Source organism: Lathyrus oleraceus, chromosome 6, assembly GCF_024323335.1.
Source record: "Lathyrus oleraceus cultivar Zhongwan6 chromosome 6, CAAS_Psat_ZW6_1.0, whole genome shotgun sequence".
Taxonomy (NCBI): Eukaryota; Viridiplantae; Streptophyta; class Magnoliopsida; order Fabales; family Fabaceae; genus Lathyrus; species Lathyrus oleraceus.
Window position 1 is genome coordinate 312,201,209 of NC_066584.1, and position 23,956 is coordinate 312,225,164.

General features: G+C 35.1%; 1 protein-coding gene across 1 annotated transcript; it reads right to left on the reverse strand.

The window, feature by feature from the left end:
- Window positions 1-969: 969 nt before the first annotated feature.
- On the reverse strand, window positions 970-16,103 carry LOC127095397 (uncharacterized). The gene is made up of 4 exons (XM_051034094.1): window positions 15,727-16,103; window positions 15,153-15,299; window positions 1,437-1,515; window positions 970-1,344 (listed from the first exon to the last, which is right to left on the reverse strand). The coding sequence occupies exons 1-4, from the start codon at window positions 16,101-16,103 to the stop codon at window positions 970-972; spliced, it is 978 nt and encodes a 325-aa protein (XP_050890051.1).
- Window positions 16,104-23,956: the final 7,853 nt, after the last annotated feature.

A 23,956-nucleotide genomic window follows, 5' to 3' on the forward strand; every position in this document is an offset into this window, starting at 1 on the left:
CCCGAAAGAAGATTTCATGGATGTGGTAATTTTAAGATGATGAGGAAAAAAGGATGTAACTATTTTCAATGGTTTGATGAAGACATGAGCAACCGTGCAAAATATGTGATTAGATCTTTGAAATAAAAGAATGAAGAGCTTATGGAAGTGATTAAGGACATAAAAAAATGAAGATTTGTTGGAGATGAAGATTAAGTTTATGTCTTATTTTATGAGTTTGTATATGATGTTTGTGTTGTTACTTCTGTTTGCATTAGTTGCAACACATGTACTAAAATGATGTAATTTCTCTATGTATTGTCAAATGAAGTAATGTGTCTATGTATTTGGATAAATGGTTGTATGTGTTACATTTTTTTGTGTTATAACAAAGTTGTGTAAATTTTTTGGATAGTTGGTTGTCTGTATAACAAAGTTGAAAACGTGAAAGTTAAATTACATGTGTAAATGAATTACAAATGAATTACAAAGCTGAATTAGTTTTAACTTGTTTGATATGACTTGATACAATTTAGTTTCATACCCTAAATTCAACCTGTTACAATTTAGCATTATGGCACATAACCTGTTTCAAATTGTTAAGTTACATAATCTATTACAATTTAGAATTATGACACATAACCTGTTTGAATATTCAACCTATTATAATTCAGTATTATGGCATATAACCTGCTTGTAATTCAACTTGTTATCATACTTGTAATTCAACTATAGTTAACAACTTATAATTGCACATAACCTGCTTACTGTAACTTATAATTCAACATAACTACAATTCAACCATATTATCATACTTGTAATCCATCTTACAATTCAACATAAGTATAATTCATCTTAACATAACCTTGTTTTTCACAAGCTGCAGCAACATAAAAAAAAAGACTTTGAGTGTTTGATCATTACATAAACTTCAGAAGCATAACAAAAAAGATGACCTCATAATAAAACATAAACTTAAACAAGTAACTATTATTGAGTTGGTGGCGATGCTTGTGACCCTCTTTCTATAACTGTTTGTCCCTCCCCTTTGTCCGACTTGTCACCCTTTTTTCCCGCCTTTTTATTGCCACCTTTAGGAATTGCTCTCTCTGCAGCTCGCTTCCCTTTACACGTTCGCTTGTTATGACCAAACCTCCCGCATTTCTTGCACTTGACAATTTGAAGAGTTCTAGACGGTGTATTTCTTATTCTCGGTTCATCATTTACCTTGTTACGATTCTTCTTTGGATGACCGATATATCTGCGAATGACTGGAGGGTTGATTGGATGAGTAACATTAGTAGGCCATAGTTGTGGCCCATTGGTTGGCATAATGATATGACTATAAGTAGCCAACACAGTAAACTTCATATACATAAAAACACGATGCATTAGTAACTTAACGTGATAGTAAATTAACATATTATGAGAAGGCAATACCTATAGTACAATGAAACGTGATCTTCGGGCTCCTTCTTATTAAACCATATGCATGTAATAGCATGGAAACATGGTATTCCACTTAAATTCCACCTCCTACAACCACATTTCTTTTGTAGCAAGTTAACAACATATGTTTTAACACCGTTTGAAACCCCAAATATAGTAAAGTTATCACGGAATTCTATGTTCCAATCAATCCTTCTGTTGCCCTCTTTGTTTTTCCAAGACTTATTAGATGTTAGGACTTATAACACCTTTGTACCTACTTAATTTCTCCTTTTAAGCAAAAATTATCACTATTATGTAATTTTTTATTCCTTCAAGCAGTGAAATGATTGAATAGTATCTATACTCCAAGATTGCGCAATTAAAAGCTTCACATATATTGTTGACTTGCAAATCGCACTGTGTGTCTGTCTTGAAGTGAGATCAACTTCAACATGCAGCAGGTACATCCATCATGTCTTTCCAAGCGTTGACATTGAGCTCTTTCATATGATTCACTGCTCTTTCCCGTCTAGGTAATGTTGTGGCCTAAGGTGCCCTAGTTGGTGTAAGCCCTAGAGGCCAATACTTTTGGTACTTGTATCGAATTATTTATTAATAATAAAAGGCTTTTTCTTTATTATATTTGTCTAATAAAGTCCCTAGAATAGATAGTCTGTTAAATGTATCAAGTGTGACTTAATCATGAGATCACATTAAACATAAGGACACTATTCTTAAAGTATCCGTAGTCGAGCTTTATTGTGAAGTGGGATAACATTAAAGCATTAAGACTATTATGTATATAGACTGATGATCACATCTCATGGATCATGGATAAGGAGTTATCAAGTCTTAAACATAGGTATGAATATTAAGAGTAATATTTATACTGGATTGACCCGCTATGAGAATACTATATAGAATGTTATGCAAAGTGTCATAAGTTATTCTCATGGTGATAATGGTGTATACCACCCTTCGACCTGAAACCACTATAGACCCTAGATGTAGAGTCGAGTGCCTTATTGCTGATTAAACATTATCCGTAACTGGATGACCATAAAGACAGTTGATGGGTACTCCACGAAGCATGCTAAGGGACATGAGTGACCTAGATGGAATTTGCCCATCCTGCGTAAAGGGATATATGTCTATGGGCCCAATATTAAACTGGACAAGGATGACACGGTTTATGCCTTGTGTTTAATATAGACATAAGGGCAAAAGGGTAATTGTACGCATAAGTATTATCACAAAAGGATTTGTCATATCACATGACATTTTCGTGTTTTGGGTAGCAGTGATGTGTTGCTAGATACCGCTTACTGTTTATTATGTTAAATACGTGATTTAATATAATTGCCAATGCCGCGAAAACCTACAGGGTCACACACAAAAGGACGGATTGATGAGAGATAGAGTAACTAAGGAATACCGTAATGTACGGTGCCCTTAAGTGAATTGTAGAACATCGTAAGGTACGATGTACTTAAGTAGAATACAAAATATGGTAAGGTACTACGCGCTTAAGTGATTTTGTCATATTATAAGATATGTGCCACATACACTTGAGTGGGCTTTTTAGCTTGCAGCCCACACAAGTGGTTCTATAAATATAACCCTTGTGTAGAAGCATTTGTGCAGTTGCAATTTCGTCTCTCTCTCTCTCTCCTCTCTCTCCTCTCTCTCTCTCTCTCTCTCACTCACTCAAAGCCTTCATTCGTAGCAGTTAGCACTGAGATTGAAGGAATCCGTTCGTATGGACCGAGTAGAGGCGTTGTCATCGTTCAACGTTCGTGATCACTCCGTAGATCTACATCAAAGGTTACAATCGCCACAAGAGGTAACGAGTATATCACTGATCATGCCCATTCGTAAGGATCACTAAAGGAGAAATTTTAAATTCCGTTGCGTTTTGGATCGCTCTTGTCCTTCAGTGGTATCAGAGCCACTTACGAAACCATGCATCTGATAGCTGTTTATTTTCTGTATTTTCTGTATTAATACGATTAAAAGATAGAATGAATCAAAGAACAAACGAGTAATTAAATTTGGCATCATATGTGTACGATTTGGATGATTGATGTTGACTATGCTTCGGAATCCGACATTAGTATGGTGAAGCAGTGATACATCGACCGTCGATAGGTTATGCAATTGAGATCGATCAAGTTATATATATGATATAAGTAATCCTGATGCAAAATACGGTATATATTATATACTGTTTCTGTTTCGTTCATTCAAACACTTAATGATTGTTTTCCTTTGAGTGATCAATGGTCGTTTGCTTCTTGATCCGACATTAGTATGGTGAAGCAATGACGTGTTGATCAATCATACTGAATCAACAATCGAGATGTGTTTGAAGGTCTGAAATTGGTGCATTAGGGTTAATGACGGCACAAGGGTTGAGTTGTCAAAGAGTTATGCGATTAGGGTTGTGACTGCGCAAGAGTTGTGCTTTAAAGTATCAAGTGCTGGTGTGAAAAACGACGTCGATTTCAAATGAATTATTCATTAAAAATTTCGGCTAGGGGCGCTGCCCCCTTGACCCCCGTCTGCTGAACGGTCAGCGGAACCACCATTCGCTGACCGGTCAGCGGAACCACCATTCGCTGACCGGGCAGCGGAACCCCCCGTCCCGCTGATCGGGAAGCGAACCCCCCGCTAACTCTGCGTAGTGTGATCAGTCGCCGAAATTTAATTTGGTTTTAATTAATTAAAAGAATTAAAATTAATAATAATAATGTGTTTATTATTATTGTCTTGTGGTGATCAATTATGACCTTAGTTTTCCTTTATTTTGTTTTGGGTTTTTAAAATACGACATGTGTGTCGTGCCTCTCTTTTAATCTCTTAATGTAACTTCTTTTCTCATCTCACTCCCTCGTATGTAAAACGAGTTTCTTTTATGTAATGTAATGTTATGAAGAAAGAGAAGAATTCAATATCAAAGGAGGACAACCTTGAAGATCTTGCTTGGAGAAACTTAGATCGTTATTAGGTTAGCTTAGGTTCTCTCATTGGCTTGGGAGAACAATTGCGCTAGGGGCCATAACTGTTTCATTATGTATGTTGATGCATGTGAATGTATGTTGATGCATGTGAGAGACGATTTATATGATAAATAAGCCGGTGAGATCAGAATAATTGCAAATTCCCTCAAATTAAATATTAAGTTTATGCTTTCCAAGTTTTAGCACTCATCAAGATTAGTATCGGATAATGTAGGTTTCGCCTACGCGAGGTGCATGTTCTATATTAGTAAGGTGTGATGGGATAATTGTAATATCCAATTGCTAAAATAATGGGTCAAACTTAACTAAACAAATTATAATAAGATTATATATGTTTAGAAGCAAGAGTTGGAAATGATCCATGTGATGGATTGGAATAAGGAGTTACTCACCCAACTAAAATATTCGAGAGTTGTATTAGATACAATTGGAAGGAGTTCCTACCTAAATAACCTAGTTTTGTGTAATCCGCCTACGTGGACTTAAAACAAAGTGAAATGTGGATCTCGACCCACTAGAAAATCTTCCAACGGGATTTTCCGAATCAAATGGTGAGGGTCATTTGTTTTGAGTAAAATAGTGGGAGCATATTTAATTAAAGGACTAATTAAATATGTTATTGATACTTATATTTTCATTATTTTCATGTAGATTGCCATGACAACAAACACCTTTAATAATATTTTGCGATCAATCCTTGACAAGGAAAAATTGCCTGGGACAAACTTTCTGGATTGGCACCGAAATCCGAGGATTATCCTCAAACATGATAGAAAGCTGTATGTCTTGGAGAAACCTGTTCCTAAAGAGGAACCTCCTAGTTCTGTACCTAAGGCAGAAAGAGATGCTTATAAGAAGCATGTCGATGATGCCAATGAAACTGCTTGTCTCATGCTAGCTACCATGAACTCAGAGTTGCAAAAGCAACATGAGAACATGGCAGCGTTCGATATGATCGAACACCTAAAGATGCTCTATCAAGAGCAAGCAAGGCATGAAAGGTTTGAAGTTTCAAATGCCCTTTTTCAAGGCAAGTTAGCTGAGGGAGTCCCTGTAGGTCCCCATGTGCTCAAGATGATTGGGTATATGGAAAACCTTGAGAGGTTGGGTTTTCCCCTCGGAAAGGAACTTGCGGTTGATTTGATATTGCAATCGTTGCCAGATAGATTCAGTCAATTTGTCCTAAATTTCAATATGAATGATATGGAAAAATCTCTTCCTGAACTGCTAGCCATGTTAAGAACTGCTGAGCAGAATCTGAAGTCAAAAGGGAAGTCCATTCTGATGATCGGAAATGGAAAGAGACATAACAAAAGACCCACCAAGCAAGGTGATAAAGGGAAAGGCAAGGAAGTTGCCAAACCCAAACCCACTGTTGCTGCTTTGAAGCCTAGTGGAGGCATAGCAAAGGAAGGCATCTACTTCCATTGCGGTAAGACCGGACACTAGAAGAGAAACTGCCCAAAGTACCTGGAAGATAAGAAGAATGGAGTAGAGACTTCAACTTCAGGTATTTTTGTTATTGAAATTAATTTATCTACTTCTGCATCATGGGTATTAGACACTGGATGCGGTTCTCACATTTGTACCAATGTGCATGGGCTAAAAAGGAGTAGAGATTTGGGAAAAGATGAAGTTGACCTACGAGTTGGCAATGGAGCAAAGGTTGCTGTTTTAGCCGTAGGAACTTATGTATTGAATTTACCTAGTGGTTCAATTAGCAGGAATATTATTTCCGTTTCTTGTTTGGACAAGTTTGGTTTTTCATTTATAATAAAGAACAATTGTTGCTCAATTTATTTGAATGATATATTCTATGCTACAGCACAAATGAACAATGGACGATATGTCCTTGATCTTGAAATGCCTATTTATAACATTAATACTAAAAGGATGAAACCTAATGAGTTAAATCCAACTTACCTTTGACATTGTCGATTAGGCCACATAAATGAGAAACACATTTCCAAACTCCATAAAGATGGACTCTTGGACTCTTTTGATTATGAATCATATGAGACACGCAAATCTTGTTTAATTGGAAAGATGACAAAGTCTCCATTCACAGGAAAAGGTGAAAGAGCTAATGATCTTTTGGCCCTCATACATACTGATGTATGTGGACCACTGAACATACCAGCCAGAGGAGGTTTTCAGTACTTCATCACATTTACTGATGATTTCAGTAGATATGGTTATGTGTATTTAATGAAACACAAATCAGAGTCCTTTGAAAAGTTCAAGGAATTCAAGAATGAAGTACAAAACCAACTAGGTAAGAATATTAAAACTCTTCGATCAGATCGAGATGGTGAGTATTTAAGCCCATAGTTTGATGACCATCTGAAAGAGTGTGGGATCCTATCCCAACTTACTCCTCCTGGAACACCCCAATGGAATGGTGTATCTGAGAGAAGAAATCGAACCCTGTTAGACATGGTCCGATCCATGATGAGTCACGCCGATCTTCCAAACTCCTTTTAGGGACATGCACTATTGACAGTAGCTTACACACTTAACCGTGTTCCATCCAAAAAGGTTGAGAAGACACCATATGAGATATGGAGTGGTAAGAAACCACATATGTCTTACATGAAGATTTGGGGTTGCGAAGTTTATGTGAAACGACAAATTTCAACTAAGCTTGAACCCAAATCTGACAAATGCTTATTTGTGGGGTATCATAAAGAAATAAGAGGGTATTACTTCTACAATCCTTCTGAGGGCAAAGTGTTTGTCGCTCAAATTGGAGTTTTCCTAGAAAAGGATTTTATTTCCAAAGGAATCAGTGGGAGGAAAGTAGAGTTTGAAAAAACTCAAGAATCACAAAGCATTGATACACCTATGGAGGAATTAGAGCAGGAAACACAAGTAGTTGTGGAAGAGCAACCTGCTCAAGTAGAACAAGACCAGCATAGGTCAAGCAGGATACGTCACCTACCTAAGAGATATGGATATCTCATAACTGATCAAGGTAATGTACTACTCATGGATCAAGATGAGTTTGTGACCTACCAAGAGTCCATAACTGGTCCTGAGTCTGAGAAGTGGCTAGAAGCCATGAAATCGGAAATGGATTCCATGTACACAAACCAAGTTTGGACCTTGGTAGAGCCTCATGTAGGAGTTAACCCTATAGTATGCAAGTGGGTCTTCAAAAAGAAGACTGACATGGATGGTAAGGTACATACCTATAAGGCAAGACTAGTTGCAAAAGGATATAAACAAATTCATGGGGTTGACTATGATGAAACCTTTTCACCAGTTGCAATGCTTAAATTTGTTCGAATTTTACTTGCTATCGCTGCATATCATGATTATGAAATATGGAAGATGGATGTCAAAATTGCTTTCCTTAATGGGAATCTTCTTGAGGATGTGTACATGACACAGCCTGAAGGATTTGACATACCAGAAGAAGCCCAAAAGATATGTAAGTTACAAAGATCAATCTACGGATTGAAGCAAGCTTCCAGAAGCTGGAATCTTCGTTTTGATGAAACAGTAAAACAATATGGATTCATCAAGAACGAAGATGAGCCTTGTGTCTACAAGAAGGTTAGTGGGAGCATGATCATTTTCCTGGTATTATATGTAGATGACTTTCTATGAAGGACCTAGGTGAAGCAGCCTATATATTAGGAATCAGAATCTATAGAGATAGATCATAAAAACTGCTTGGCCTAAGTCAGAGTACGCACATAGACAAAGTGCTGAGACGCTTTAATATGCATGATTCTAAGAAAGGATTCATACCTATGCAACATGGCTTATGTCTATCAAAAACACAATCCCCTTCAACTAAGGAAGAAAGGGGCTACATGAATAAGATTCCATATGCATCTGCAATATGACCTATCATGTATGCCATGTTATGTACTCGACCAGATGTCTCGTATGCTTTAAGTGTAACGAGTAGGTACCAATCTGATCCCGGTGATGCTCATTGGGTAGCTGTCAAGAATATCCTTAAGTATTTGAGAAGGACTAAGGACTCATTCTTGATATATGGAGGTCAGGAAGAGTTATTGTAATTGGATACACCGATGCTAGCTTCCAGACAGATAAGGATGACTTTAGGTCACAATCTGGTTATGTGTTTTTCTTAAACGGCGGCGTTGTGAGTTGGAAAAGTTCAAAGCAAGATACAGTTGCTGATTCTACAACCGAGGCTGAGTATATTGCTACCTCAAGTGCAACAAAGGAAGTTGTTTGGTTCAAAAAGTTCATTAGTGAACTTGGCATAGTTCCTAGCATTGTGGATCCCATTGGTCTCTATTGTGATAACAATGGTGCTATCGCACAAGCTAAGCAACCTAGATCTCACCAACAATCCAAACACATATTTAGGCATTATCACCTCATTCGAGAGATAATAGATAGAGGAGATGTGAAAATATGCAGAGTACCTACACTTGACAATATTACTGACCCACTGACAAAGCCTCTTGCGCAGCAGAAGCATGATGGCCATACTAGATCTATGGGCATTAAGGGTATGCCTGATTGGCTCTAGTGCTAATGGGAGATTTTGGGTGTAAGCCCTAGAGGCCAATACTTTTGGTACTTGTATCAAAAAAAAATTTAATAATAAAAGGCTTTTTCTTTATTATGTTTGTCTAATAAAGTCCCTAGAATAGATAGTTCGTTTAATGTATCAAGTGTGACTTAATCATGAGATCACATGAAACATAAGGACACTATTCTTAAAGTATCTGTAGTCGAGCTTTATTGTGAAGTAGGATAACATTAAAGCATTAAAATTATTATGTATATAGACTGATGATCACATCTCATGGATCATGGATAAGGAGTTATCAAGTCTTAAACATAGGTATGAATATTAAGAGTAATATTTATACTGGATTGACCCACTATGAGAATACTATATAGAATGTTATGCAAAGTGTTATAAGTTATTCTCATGGTGATAATGGTGTATACCACCCTTCGACCTGAAACCACTATGGACCCTAGATGTAGAGTCGAGTGCCTTATTGCTGACCAAACATTGTCCATAACTGGATGACCATAAAGACAGTTGATGGGTACTCCACGAAGCATGCTAAGGTACATGAGTGACCTAGATGGAATTTGCCCATCCTGCGTAACAGGATAAATGTCTATGGGCCCAATATTGAACTGGACAAGGATGACACGACATATGCCTTGTGTTCAATATAAACATAAGGGCAAAAGGGTAATTGTATGCATAAGTATTATCACAAAAGGATTTGTCAGATCACATGACATTTTCGTGTCTTGGGTAGCAGTGATGTGTTGCTAGATACTGCTCACTATTTATTATGTTAAATACGTGATTTAATATAATTGCCAATGCCGCGAAAACCTACAGGGTCACACACAAAAGGACGGATTGATGAGAGATAGAGTAACTAAGGAATACCGTAATGTACGGTGCCCTTAAGTGAATTGTAGAACATTGTAAGACCCTAATTTTGACTCTAAGATCCCTCATGGCATCATATCATTGCTCAGTGCATTGCCTCAAGGATCATAGCATGTTTGGCTCCTTAACCCTAGGGTTGGGACTTGTGTGAGTGGTTTGAGACCACCAAACATGCTTGTATTGTATATTTTTGCTTTTGTTATTTGATTACTAACCAAAAGCACAAAAATATGTCACTAACTCTTTTTGTTTTGAAGCTCAAGTGATCATGTACTCCAATGCTCCTAGGAGGCTCTTAAACCCAATGAAGTGGCTAGATGAAGATGAGAAAAAGCATGACAATGATCCACAAAGTTCCTAATCATCATATATGTCTCCCAAGTATCTCAATTTTCCAATTTGATCAAGATAACCCAAAGGACTTGAGTATTGTTTCCCAAGGAAACCCTAATTCAATTGTGCCTTGATTGTGCCTTGCTCATGAAACAACCTCAACCTATGATCAAATTTAATAAAGGGAAGTTATTTAATTCATTATTTTATGCATATGTGAGCCTGTTTGAGGGTCCTCAATCATTCATTCATCAAGATTGGAAGTTTGGCCTTGAAAAGTTGACCAGTCAAGTCATCTGACTAAACTGAAAATCAATGAGATATAACTTTTGATGTGTTTGTCAAATGAAGATGACCCCAAGAGAAACAATGTTATTAAGAACCATATGAGCAACTTTAATGTTCATCAAAAATCCATTTGAAACTTGGAAGGTCATCATTCATTTCAAAACATTATAGGTCATTTTGACTGAAACCCTAATTTTAGGTCAACTTCCCAAGGACCTAACTTCCTTAAATTTTATGATTTTGAGGTGAGACCAAATGAATTAGAAAGCTTAATATGTCTAATTCAAATGTTATGTTGGACAAAATTTCATAATCCTAAAAGAAATACATGTGATAATACAAAAAATTATAGGTCACCTTGGACCTAAGTCATTGAATTTGAAAAAGTGCCTAACTTCAAATGCCCATAACTTTCTCATGAAAAATCCAAATGATGTAAACTTTGAGTCTAAATTGAGAATATTGAAAATATCTACAACTTTTATGTTGTAGGCTTTTCCATTTGAAGCTTTCATCATGGAAACAGAGGGGCTTGAAGAGGCTTACTTTTGGTGAAAATTTTCAAAGGGTGACCTAGACATGTTTTGTACCCAAACTTTCACAGCCAGTTTTCACTAATTTCCAAATGTCAAATGAATTTTTTCCCAACATGACTTTTGTTCCTTATTTCAAGGGCTTTCCAACCATTACTCGCGTTACTTTTTTGGACTTTCCATGTGTGAGTTTTGAAGAGCTTTCTATTTATGTTCATTTTTGCATTTCATGTTGAAACTTCATGTGCAAGCCAGTTCCACTTCAATTACACGTCCAATTCAATTCCAGTTGATCTCAGTATGGTTTATCACCTATCATTGGGCCTTATATGCGCCTGTACAGGCCCATGCAAGGAAGATTCAAATCACATGCACACGGGGGAAGCATGATCTCAGCCACATTTCAGCTATAAATAAGCGCTCAATCTCATTCATTTCACAACCAAGTGGAGACCTGAAGTGCTGCAGAATTGAAATCCCAACCCTCACCAAAGGAATTTTCAGTTTTCTTTCTCTTTTTCAAGCTTGAAATTCAACATCATTAGTTAATTTTCAAAGCTCAATTCCTTAACCTATCATCTCCATCACACTTCCAGAGCAAAAGCAAATCAAGATCGTGAAGAATTCGTGGCATTAGAAGCTTCATTTCAGAGGTAGAACCTCAAACTTTTTGGATCTAGATCTTGCAATTCAATGTGATTTTCTTTGGTTTATGTGATTTTCTGAAGTCCTCACACTTGAGACAGGTCAGTGGTGGTCTCAATTGTTCAAATCGTGCCATTCCAGTTGACATACCATGATCTTCCATCTCACATTTCTCTCTAAATAGGAAGAGTGAGGATAATCCATGGATACAGTGGTGATGTACATCACCTGAGCTTCATTTTGATGTCCTCATTTTTTATTTTCATTACAAATTTTTTCCCTGCGCGTGGTGGCCGGAATCTGGTACTTCACCGGAGAAGATGGTGGTTTCCACCACCATCACCACGTGTGCACCTTCCCAGCCCTTGGATTGATTGGCCACGTTCTAATCCCATCCATTCCTTATGTTTACTTATTTTAATGCAACATGTCACGTGCTTGACTCAAGTGTACCTTGCATCCGCTTTTTTCTATTTTTCCTATTTTCTTTTAATTTCAGTTAATTCCTTTTATTTTCAAAAATTCATAAATATTTTATTTGAAGTCACAAAAATATGAGACCAATGCCAAAAAAATTCTTGAAAAATCTAATTTCATATTTTGATTTTTAATTATTTTTGTGACTTCATTTAATATTTTTTGTGAATTATTTGATTTTTAATAGTTTTAATTCATTTTTAATTACTTTCTGATATTTGAAAAATCCAAAAACATTTTCCTAACACCTATGGATCATGATAAGTCAATAAAAAATAGTATCATCAATTTCTTATTTGATTTGAGATTTATTTGAGATTTTAATTCATATGGTGTTATTTTTCATTGTTTTTAATTGTTTTTAAATAGTTTTTGATTTCTAAAATTGTTGAGAAAATTTCTCAAAGTTTGTTTGACCATGTTAGACCTATGAGAATTTAATTGGACTTGTTGAAGTTGATTTGAATTAAATTTGAGGTTTGACCATACTTTGTTTATTTTATTTTGCATTTATTTTAATTCAAAAATACAAAAAAAATTATAGTTGACTTGTTGACTTGTAATCTTCATTTCTTTTCTGTTTGGCATTGATTGATGATGATTTAGTTCACATTTGACCAATTGAGTTTGGTACTTGAATTCTCTTTCCCTCCCTTTCATCTTCATCCCATTCTTTTCATCATTTGGCCAATGAGTTAATGTCTTATGGTTGATCTTAACAAATGAGAGGTTTAACCTTCTTTGATCCAAACCAAACTCAATTGATCCAAGATCAAGTGAGTTGTTTTGTGTCCAAGATAAGTTGCTTCTTGGTCAAGCAAAAAACCTAAAGTCCATAGAAGGCCCTTCCCCTTTTGTTTTGGCATGGCAAGTTTGTGGAGCTTGGCTTACTAGTCATGACCTCTAACTTGTGTTTATTTGCCTATAGTTTTATTGACCGGCCTCAGATAGGTGTGACTACTACATTAGTCCACTTATGATTGCTTAACATAGCGCTACATTGTCTTATGACAAACTAACACAACCATACTAATTACTAACTTTAATTTGGGCATTTAATTTCTTGCAATTTACCTTAATGCAATTTGTTTCTTGCTCATTTATTCATATTACTTTTCCCTTTGCTCACTTGAGCACATACTTTATGTTTGTGTCATTTTTCTTTTGCTCATTTGAGCTCATTATTGTATATAAATATATTGTTGTCTTGTGATTGTTTTGTCTTTGTTTTGTGTGAACCTAATGCAAAAAGGAGAAAGGACTTAGAATTAGGACTTACATGTGCTTAAAGGAGTTAAAGAGCAACTAGGCCCCATGCCTTTAGAATGCTAAACTTGTTGAAGAGCAACTAGGCCTCATGCCTTTAGAATGCTAAATTCCAAAGTTGATTTTAAATGACTTCTCATCTAAACGTATTCTTTGTCCATTTCCCTTATTGTGTTGTGAACTTTTTGATGTTTGCTCTTGTGTGATAGGGATCCTATCTTGAGATAGTAAAGAGGACCATTGTCATGAATAGCCAAGTTAAGAGAGACAAGCCAAATGGAGATCCTAGGAGCTTGAATCTAAATTGTTTGATTGCTTGATAGTTTGCTAAGTCCAAAGGAAATGAGCATCTTGAATCATCTCTATGATTTCAAGAAAAGGAACTCCAAGGGTTTTATCTTTCCCCTCTTATCTTTGCTTGCTTTAGGACTAGCTCTTCTCTTCTTCTCCTCACTCTAACCAAGCTAAAATCTTTTCTTGCAAACTTTGACTTTTTTTAAAACTAGAAACCTAGGCCTTATGCCTTTGACTTTTCAAACTCTTTTTATTAATACTCATTGTGAATAAATTTTAATCCTACTTTGACTTCATTTTGTAAATAAATCTAATTTGTAAATATAACTCATTTCAAGTTGTTTTTGTGGTTCCAATGGCCACCTTATTAAAACCTTTTCATAAACATTAGTCATAGGTTTGAGTTCTCATAGTGGTTGATGTAAATCTCACCTCATCCTTAGTGATTGGTTTATAAGTCTTCCATGCTTATTATAGGGTTAACCCCTCATTAGTATGTTGAAGCCTTCCTCACATGGTGGATTGTTGGTTTAGGTTGAGTTTTCTCCCTTTCATAACAAAAGACCTTAAGGCTTTTGATCAAATCAATTCACCAATCTTTGTGATTTTTACCCCGAACTACGAGGTTTTGATCCTCCTTTGTGATGGTACGTAGGCAATGGGTTCATCCATTCAAACAATAAATTTGTAAATATAATTTATTCTCTTCTCATCCCTCCAATCTTTTGCACATATTTTCACAAATACCAACCTACAACACATATTTGCAAAAAAAAAGGTTCCCTTAGAGTACTAAGGATGTTTTGGGTGCGTAAAACCTTCCCATTTCATAACCAACCCCCTTACCCAAGTCTCTGACATTTTTATTAGTTTTTGATTTGATAAAACTTCTTACTTGACTTTTGTTCGCTTTTTAGTCTTTCCTTTGGACAAATAAAAGTGCGATGGCGACTCGAATTGTATGTTTACTTTTGGTTTAGTCAATAAACCTAAAGGTAACGAAAACCCCGCTACAAACATCGTAAGGTACGGTGTACTTAAGTAGAATACGAAATATGGTAAGGTACCACGCGCTTAAGTGATTTTGTCATATTATAAGATATGGGTCACATACACTTGAGTGGGCTTTTTAACTTGCAGCCCACACAAGTGGTTCTATAAATAGAACCCTTGTGTAGAAGCATTTGTGCAGTTGCAATTTCGTCTCTCTCTCTCTCTCTCTCTCTCTCTCTCTCTCTCTCTCACACACACACACACACACACACACACACTCAAAGCCTTCATTTGTAGCAGCTAGCATTGAGATTGAAGGAATCCGTTCGTGTGGACTGAGTAGAGGCATTGTCATCGTTCAACGTTCGTGATCGCTCTGTAGATCTGCATCAAAGGTTACAATCGCCACACGAGGTAACGATTATATCAATGATCATGCCCATTCGTAAGGATCACTGAAGGAGAAATTTTTAATTCCGTTACATTTTGGATTGCTCTTCTCCTTCAGCCCTCCATAAAGCTTCCTTCATTAATATCCCAATATTTTTTCCTCCAATTGGCGTAAAAGTGTATAACACATAATCTATGTTCAACATATTGGATTGTCTCAAGAATAGTCGGTACCAAACCCTGAACACACAACATAGTTAAAGGAATAACATAGTTAAAGACCAAATATAACATACTATTAAAATTAACCAAACATAATTAACATAGCAGATATCTAACAGAACATGGTTAAATACATAACATACTGATAAAATTAACCAAACATAATTAACATAACATGTATCTAACAGAACATGGTTAAATACATAACATATTGATAAAATTAACCAAAAATAATTAACGTAGCAGGTATCTAACAGAGCATGGTTAAATACATAACATACAGATAAAATTAACCAAACATAATTAACATAGCATGTATCTAATAGAACATGGTTAAATACATAACATAGTGATAAAATTAACCTTTTGTTGATCTAATATAAATCTGTATTCCTTATGTTGAATGAATTGTAAGTCTTCGAGTAATAACTTAAGGAATCATTACCAAGAGTATTTTGTTTCATCTTCTACAACGGCATATGTGATTGGATAAATCTTGTTATTTCCATCCTTACCAACAACACCTATTAACTGACCTCCAAAGTCCCCTTTCAAAAAACAAGCATCCAATCTAATTAGAGGCCTACAAGTGGTTGCAAACATTGTCTTACAAGCTTCTAAACACACATATATTCTTTCAAAAACATGACCACCATATGAATCATCAAACTTAATTTTAACTGTAGAGTTTGGATTAGACTTTAACAACTCCTCAACATAAGTCCTAAGATGTTTAAATTGTTCACGACCATCACCTTGAATCAATTCTATTGCTTTTTTCTTAGCTCTATAAGCTTTATCTTTTGACAACTTCACCCCCATTTCTTAATAGCTTTTGCAATCAGCCCTTTGGTTTTCATTTCAAGAGTGTGTCATAAAGTATACATAAATTTGCGAGCCAACCAATCCGTTTTCACTTGTCTATTCTTGGTTATCCTATGACAACTATGTCGATTAGATAAGCTAACGAGTTGCCAATATTGGTTGGTAGTCCTCATGCTAAACCTAATATAAAATGGACAACCATCTATACATTTAACAACCATTCTCTTCTTTTTATTTTTCTTGAAGACAAGATTCTTCTTGTTCTCCATTGCATACTCCTTTATGACACTTGATTTGAAATTTATCCTTGAACATCATCCCTACTTCAAGTTTTGTAGTTTCCTTAAAAGTTATAAACTTTCCATGTTAGCTTCAACATTACTATCGGGTGGTGTATGAAGCACATATGAATCACAAGTATCATTATCAGAAATATCATCCAACTTTGAAGGTTGATATTTTGTAGCATTCGGGAGAATGGTCATAAAATTAACACTAACATCAACACCTAAATTCAACTCATCAATGTCATCTTCCTCGTCATCCTCACTGCTCATGTTATAATCTAGATCTGTTTCACTCTCTTCATCTACTCCCTATAACATTAACTTCTTCATCTACTCCCTAAACATTAACTTATTCATCTTCCCCCTCAACATTAACTTCTTCATTTACTCCATCAACATTAACCTCTTCACCATTATCCTCCTAAAAAATAACATCTTCAATATTAATTTCTTCAACTTTGTGTTCAACATAAATATCAATTACTTTTAATCCTCTAACATCTTTCATTAACCTTAACACATCTTGTCGTTATTTAAAGACCGAAGTCCACGAGAAAAAGAAAAGTTAGGATTCTAATACCATAAACACTTTGTATTACAATACCCCTCAGATTTGATCAATTCTTCAATTTGCATATAGGACATTAAGTCCACATCCCAATCTCAATTCATTTCAGAAATAAGCCCATCAACATATAACTTTACTGGATTATGTAATAAATGTCCCTGATGGTGTACTCTAAATCTCAAAACTTGGGTATCAGATGGCCTACAATAGAACATAACCAAATCACAACATTGGCAAAACAGGGACCACAACAGATTAACACTACATGGACCACAAGACGTTAATAGTTCAGGGACCACAACACATTAACATTCCATGGACCATAACACAAACACATGTTCAAAATGATCAAATCAAGGCACGCCATTAACACATTTAACAACCCTAAATAAAATCAAATTTCATAACAACTCAAGTAGAAATGAGAACATAAATGACATTTACGAATAATAAAATGAGTTGGGTTTTTCAGTTCAAAGATGAGTTGGGTTTTTCAGTTCAGAGAAGAGTGACCATACATACCTCGAAACATAAGTTGTGTTTGCCATTTTAGAGATGAGCAACCTAAAGCGACCTTGATTTGGAACAGAGACTTCAGAAAACAAGTTGATTTTGAATGGCGATTTCAGATTCTATTCTTAGGGTTCATGTTTGTAACTGAGAGAGGAAGAGAGTTCATGTTCATGTGTTCGTATCTATGAGAGACAAAATAAGTGGTTGAAACGTTTTGATTACCCTGATTTTTAATTAAAATTAAAGTTTAAAAGATAATTGAAATTAATGTTAAACTTAAAGAAATAATTTACTTTTAAAGGGAAAAAATACGTGGAAGAATAGTTAGTCAATATGATTAATTTTAAAATGACCTGGCATTGCCACGTTATCTTGGATAGTGTCGCGTCACTAAAAAAAGGTCTCAAATTGGAAAGGGGATTAAATTCAAACTCAAAAGTATAAAAAGGATCAAAATAGTGATTTTTTAAATGGGGAGATCAAAATCCAAAAAAATATAAAATAGGGGGACCATAATTGCAAGTAAGCAATAACAAAAATAAGTGAAATGCTAACGAGTACTTCCGGAGCATTCTTTAAAAATCTTAAATAGTAAGTTTTTATAAAAGTTTGTGAAATTAATACATTGGAAATTGAACAGTTTTTTTTTTTAATTTTTAATATGAAATTCTTAAGGCAAAATACTTTTTTTAGTCCCTTAACCATATCTTTGGGTTCAGATTGATCCCTTAATTATTTTTCGTGTCAATTTGATCATTTAACTCTTAAAACATGTCATGTTGGTCTTTTTTGTCTAATTAAGAAACCAATATGAAATTAAGATTATAGTTAAGGGACCAAAAATGATATTTTGCCAATTCTTAAAGAGTGTTATGAGAATATCCGTTAGCAAGACTCTCTTAATAAAGTATGACTGGATTACCATAAGTATAAAGTAAGCCATCTGATTGCTTGAGAGATGAGATGGATATGGTTGTGTATACAAATACTAAGGGGAAAAAATATAATATAAGATAGATTTATATTTTGATTAGTTGGTACATGAGTATGATCATGTATACAAATACTAAGGGGGAATAATATAATATACTCCCTTCGTCCCACAATGAGTGACCCAATTAACCATTTCATACAGATTCAAAAAAAGGAATAAATGGAAGAGAGAGAATGGTATTTTTACTAAAGTGCCCTTATCAAATATTGAGAATGATAAAAATGATATTAACTAGAGGGTAGAATTTGGAAAAAGTGTATTGAAAATTTAAATTGGTCATTCATTTTGGGGCACTATTTTATTCCAAATAGGTCATTCATTGTGGGACGGAGGGAGTAAAAGTTTGGGAGTTTTAAGGAGAAGATATGAGAAGATGATTAGAGAGAGAAATAGATAAATTTTAAAATATTTTTGAAAGAGAGTTTTTGTGTAAAATGGTACATAAATATTTATTATTATTATATTTTTAATTTTTAATTTTTTATATATTTTAACTCAATAAAATTATTAATATATAAATCTAAATAAATATCGCTAAAAATGGAATAAAGACTTATAATTTACATCTATTTAACTCAACTATGACTTGAGATTATTATATCAACATATATTAAATTTGAAAAGTTTATTTTAACTCCTTCAAACCAAACAAGAACCTCAGGGCAGCCAATCCTAAGAAAAGAGGTGAACCTAAAGCAGTAAGAGTAAGCGTTCAGGTGCTGGTGCTATGACCCTTTTTCCATCTTTTTCTAATCGAATGATTCAGCACTCTCAGAAAGCAAGCGGATCAAAGGCTTGCTATTCAACGGATTCAAATTATTCGACTTTAGATGCTTCAAATTCTTCCTCGATCGCGCAGCACGTACTTCTGTTTGAAATCTTCTCATTATAATTTTATAGTTTATAGTTTTCTAAACTAGAAAAAAATTATATTACGAAAAAAAGTAAACCTTCTAAATTACTTTCCTCTCAAATCTTTCATTTCTTTTCAATTTATCATTCTTTTAAAAAAATCTTCCTTTCTCTTTTATTCTAAACTCCTAAACAAAATTTCAAAATCTCTTAAGAGTTTGCAAAAGAAATAGGTCTCTCGACAAAAAAAAATTAGCGTGTAAAACATAGTAGGTATGACAATATAACCTGAATCCATTGAGAGTTATTTGAAATATGTCCTAAATTTGACGAAAAAAGTTCACTTTGATTTGATTTGAGTTTGAATTTGAATTTTTCGTAATTACAAAATATGAGGACAAGTAGGATAATAGGGATACTAATATCTATTCTGAATTTTCCCACGAATCCATCATGTAAATTTCACTACGTATTTTATTATTTAGTTTTGATAATTTAAAATATTAATTATATTATCTATACTTTGATATTTTAATTTATACTTTATTATTTAAAATATTTGAAATTTCAATGTATGAATTGAATTTTAAAATTGTTTTATTTATTATTTGTAATGTAACTTGGTATTGAAAAATATGAATATTTTTATTAAACAATTGATTTTATTACATGGATTTCGGCGTGACGAAAATATCCAAACCTATACTCAATTGGGATAGGTTTGAGTTATAATTCTTCATTCTTGTCAAAGATCGAAGATTGTTAAAAGATTCGAGTTTGAATATAAAAGAGCTAAAATTATCTCTAACCCATTGTGTTTATCATCTAACAATCCTGTCGCACCTCGAAAAAAAAAATATGGGGATACGACTTCAAAGCGAAGCGCGATCGTACGCTCGCAATGATGGACTGAACAGAGTCGCCACCGAACTTTATTTATTCCTAAAAAGGAAAGGGGAAATATCGATAAAACCCAAGACAAATGAAAGGATAAGATATGGTCATCGCAACCAATATCAGGGTTCGGGAGTCGATTACGTGAGGGGAAGGTATTAGCACCCCTCACGTCCGTTGTACTCAACGGGAACCATTAGGTCAGTTGTGTGCGTTAATGTTAGTTAAAATGTCAGGCTTTTCAATTTATTAGGTGGGAAAGAAAGAATATAAGAGGGAAGAAATGTTTTTGGATTTTTTGACGAAGGACTAAACCTAAGTTTTTTATTAGTGGGCCTGACAAGATTTACAAATCCTGCTCCTACGTATCTCAAAAGAGAAATCAAGGCTTACGTAGTTCTGGGTAGAAAAATGTTTGTTTGTTGGTCGATTTTAGCGAAAGCTATGTTGTATTAATCGACAAAAACATCGTTTTACCCAAAACAGATGAGGAGTGGACGCGTACCACACATCGAACGGATTTATAGATCTACATTCGGAAAAGCGTCATTTATCTCTACTCAACAATCGTGGCCGAAACATTGTTTTGTATCACTTAAGACAATATATCTTTCATTTATGAAAAAGGTTTTTGATTAATCGCACGGCGGCGAGAAAAGAATTTGATTGGTTGAATGTATTTTGAGTGATGGCGAGAACTTGGATGAGCGAGATATACATCTCGAATCCTAGCCTCAGGAGTGCATGGTATACACCATGTTCCATTTCCATCTTATTTGCAAAGATGTTTAATAAAGATTAGGTATTTTAGAATTTGATTGAGAAAGGGTTTGACGAAACCGCATTGACAATTTTAGGCGATGGCGAGAGTTAAGATTGGCGAGGCATACGTCTCGAATCTTAACCTCAGGAGTGCATGATATACATCATGTTCCATTTCCACCTTTATTGAAAGAGTCTTGAATAAGATTTAAGTATCTTAAATTTGATTGAGAAAAAGGTTTGACGAAACCACATTGACAATTTTAGGCGATGGCGAGAGTTAAGATTGGTGAGGCATACGTCTCGAATCTTAACCTCAGGAGTGCATGGTATACACCATGTTCCATTTCCACCTTTGAAAAAGTGTTTAAGTAAGAGTTAGTTATTTTGGTTTTTATTGTGAAAATGACTTGACCTAGATCAAGTATTGATTGGGCGTTTGAGAAAGATTTGACTGAGTGTTCGAGAGAACAAAGTGGATAAATTTGGATGATGGCGAGAGCTAGGATTGGCGAGATATACATCTCGAATCCTAGTCTCAGGAGTGCGTGGTATACACCACGTTCCGCTTCCATCTTTATTGAAAAAGTCTTGACTTATGAATTAATATTTTTTGGTTTTTATTATGAAAATGGCTTGACGTTGAATCAAGCATTTGATGAAAGTTTGAAAAAGATGGGATGGAATGGGATGGAGAAATGAGTTGATTTGTTTATTGAGAAAATGCTCGACGTTGGATCGAGTCTTTATTTTTGTATTTTTGAAATTTGTTGATTTTATTCTTGTGTTAGTAGCTAATTAAACAACCAAACAAATAAAGAAATAAAAAGTACAAAAATATTACACATTGGGGGAGTGGGATACATTTGTCAAATGGGGATTAAAAAATCATGAAATAAATAAAATCGGGTCCCAATAAATAATGCATGAGTGTAAGTGCAAGAGAACCGGCTCATTGTAAGAAAGCCCAAGAGTAAGCTATGTGAGGTTGGCGGCGATGCTTAAAAAAGCAATCGACTTACAAGGGTTTGAAAAAGGACTCGATATTAAATCGAGAAAAATATGATTTTTATAATTTTAAAATGGTTTTGAATGTATGATGAAATTAATAAAGAAGCATGGACATAAAAAGATATTACAAGAAACAAATACTAAAAGACAATAAATAATAAAAGATAAAAGCTAAAAGAAAATGAGATACTAAAAATACTAAAGAAAAATGAAATACTAAAAAAAATGAAAAAAAAGCTACGTATGAGTATCGAACTCACTCCACCTAAGACTATGGAACTACCCCCTCTCCACCAGACCACCTACTAATTAACTGATAATTTACTGCTAATTTAAATATACAAACTAATGTAAATTAGAAGTATGAATTAAAAAACTAATTAAAACTAAAAGCAAGGAGTCTGTTACACTTCCAACTAAATGGTGAAGAAAAAACAAAACCCAGCCGCCTGGCTGTTGGGTTTTCAAACAAGGGACTTTAATGAGTGGGAACCAACACATAATACTAACAGACCCTATCAATGAATAGGTTTGGGAAAACTAAAAAAAATTAAGTTTTAACTGCTTTAATGTTTATTGTTTTTTTTATATTTAAAAGAAATGAAATAAATAAAAAGGAAAATGGGAGATGTACAGTGACAGAAAGGAAAACCATTCGCGTTTCCCTCATCATCTCCGACCTCACTCACTTTCACTCGCTCTCTCAACCTTAACGCCACTCTCCACTTCTCTCAAACTCGCTTACTCACAATCGCGCCACTCTCTACCTCAAGCGCAAATAATCCATCCCCAATCGCTCACATCTCACTCAATCTCCTGAAATGATGCAAAAATCCATGGCTAAAACGGAAAGGGCTCACCTTCGGCGGTGGCGACAACTCGGGTAAGGGTTGAATCTTCTCCCTTTGCCTCTTCCAAAAATTTGGTTTCGCTTTTTGATTCTGCCTTAACTTTAGGATTAGGGTTCTTGTGGTATTTTTGGCCGCCTCCCTCTCTTAATTTTTTTCGTCCCCTCTATCTCACAAACTCGTCTCCTTTTTATCTATGCAGCTTAGGGTTTCGGTTGGTGCAATTGATGTTCAAAGGAGAAAGCTTTCAGAAGCACTTTTTGTTCGCTCAGAATCACTTTTCCTATTTGATGCTACGAATTGGGAAATGTAATCTGAGCTCTTGCTTTTTTCTTGAACTTTGTCTTGATGCTAATTTGGGAATTCCTTTTGAATTTAACCGACCCAGTAATTATTTTTGTTTACTGCAGTAATTGGTGAGCGCTGGTTTGATTTTGTGGTGTTAAATAAATTCCATCCCTCTTCTTCAATCAGTCCTGCATGAGTACATGCTGAAAGAACCGCAAGGAAAGTAACACGGTTATGTTCAAGGCTTTCATTCTGCATTCTTTTATAAATATCGAGAGCTTCTTCGCCAAAGCCATTTTGAACTATTGCCAACAGCAACATCTGCAGAAGACCGCCCAGGCCGTATTTGCTCGCCACAAGGTATGCTTCCTTGGTTGTGGATTGGTTTGATGTAGGATTCGGGATTGTATTAATTTCATGACTGTGTTGTTGAAGCTTGCAGGAGAATTACGAAGCAAAGTAGTGACAATTGCATCATATCGTCGAGCATTAACTGCAACGGCACCAACATACACGTCAAGAACAGGACCAACGCCAACATCAGAATGTCCTTTCATAAGGGTGGTGTGCAATTGCTCGAATTGCAACCGTTGTTCCCCGTCTTCAAGAATAGCGACACGGTTAGAGATAACCTTAAATGACTAAGAGCCATGAGGTCGAGTAAGTAAACTTATTGGCATTCTCAGAGTTTGCTTTCGGTTTCTTCTTCCCCGAATCAAAATGCTGAATGTTTTCTCATCATCCATGTTCATTTCACTGCAGCTAGTGTCGTTGTTAGAGCCAACATTTTGGTTTGGCTCGTTCCCAGCACTGTCGGTTCCAGGAAAATTTGG

Bases quoted from the DNA above. Each gene is read 5' to 3' on its own strand.
- LOC127095397 (XM_051034094.1), bottom strand. From the start codon at position 16,103: ATGGGGGTGAAGTTGTCAAAAGATAAAGCTTATAGAGCTAAGAAAAAA. The intron at 15,300-15,726 runs GTAATGATTCCT...TTGTGTGTTCAG, and splicing joins GATGAAACAAAATACTCTTG to GGTTTGGTACCGACTATTCT. The intron at 1,516-15,152 runs GTAACGGAATTA...ATGTGGTTGTAG, and splicing joins GGAGAAGAGCAATCCAAAAT to GAGGTGGAATTTAAGTGGAA.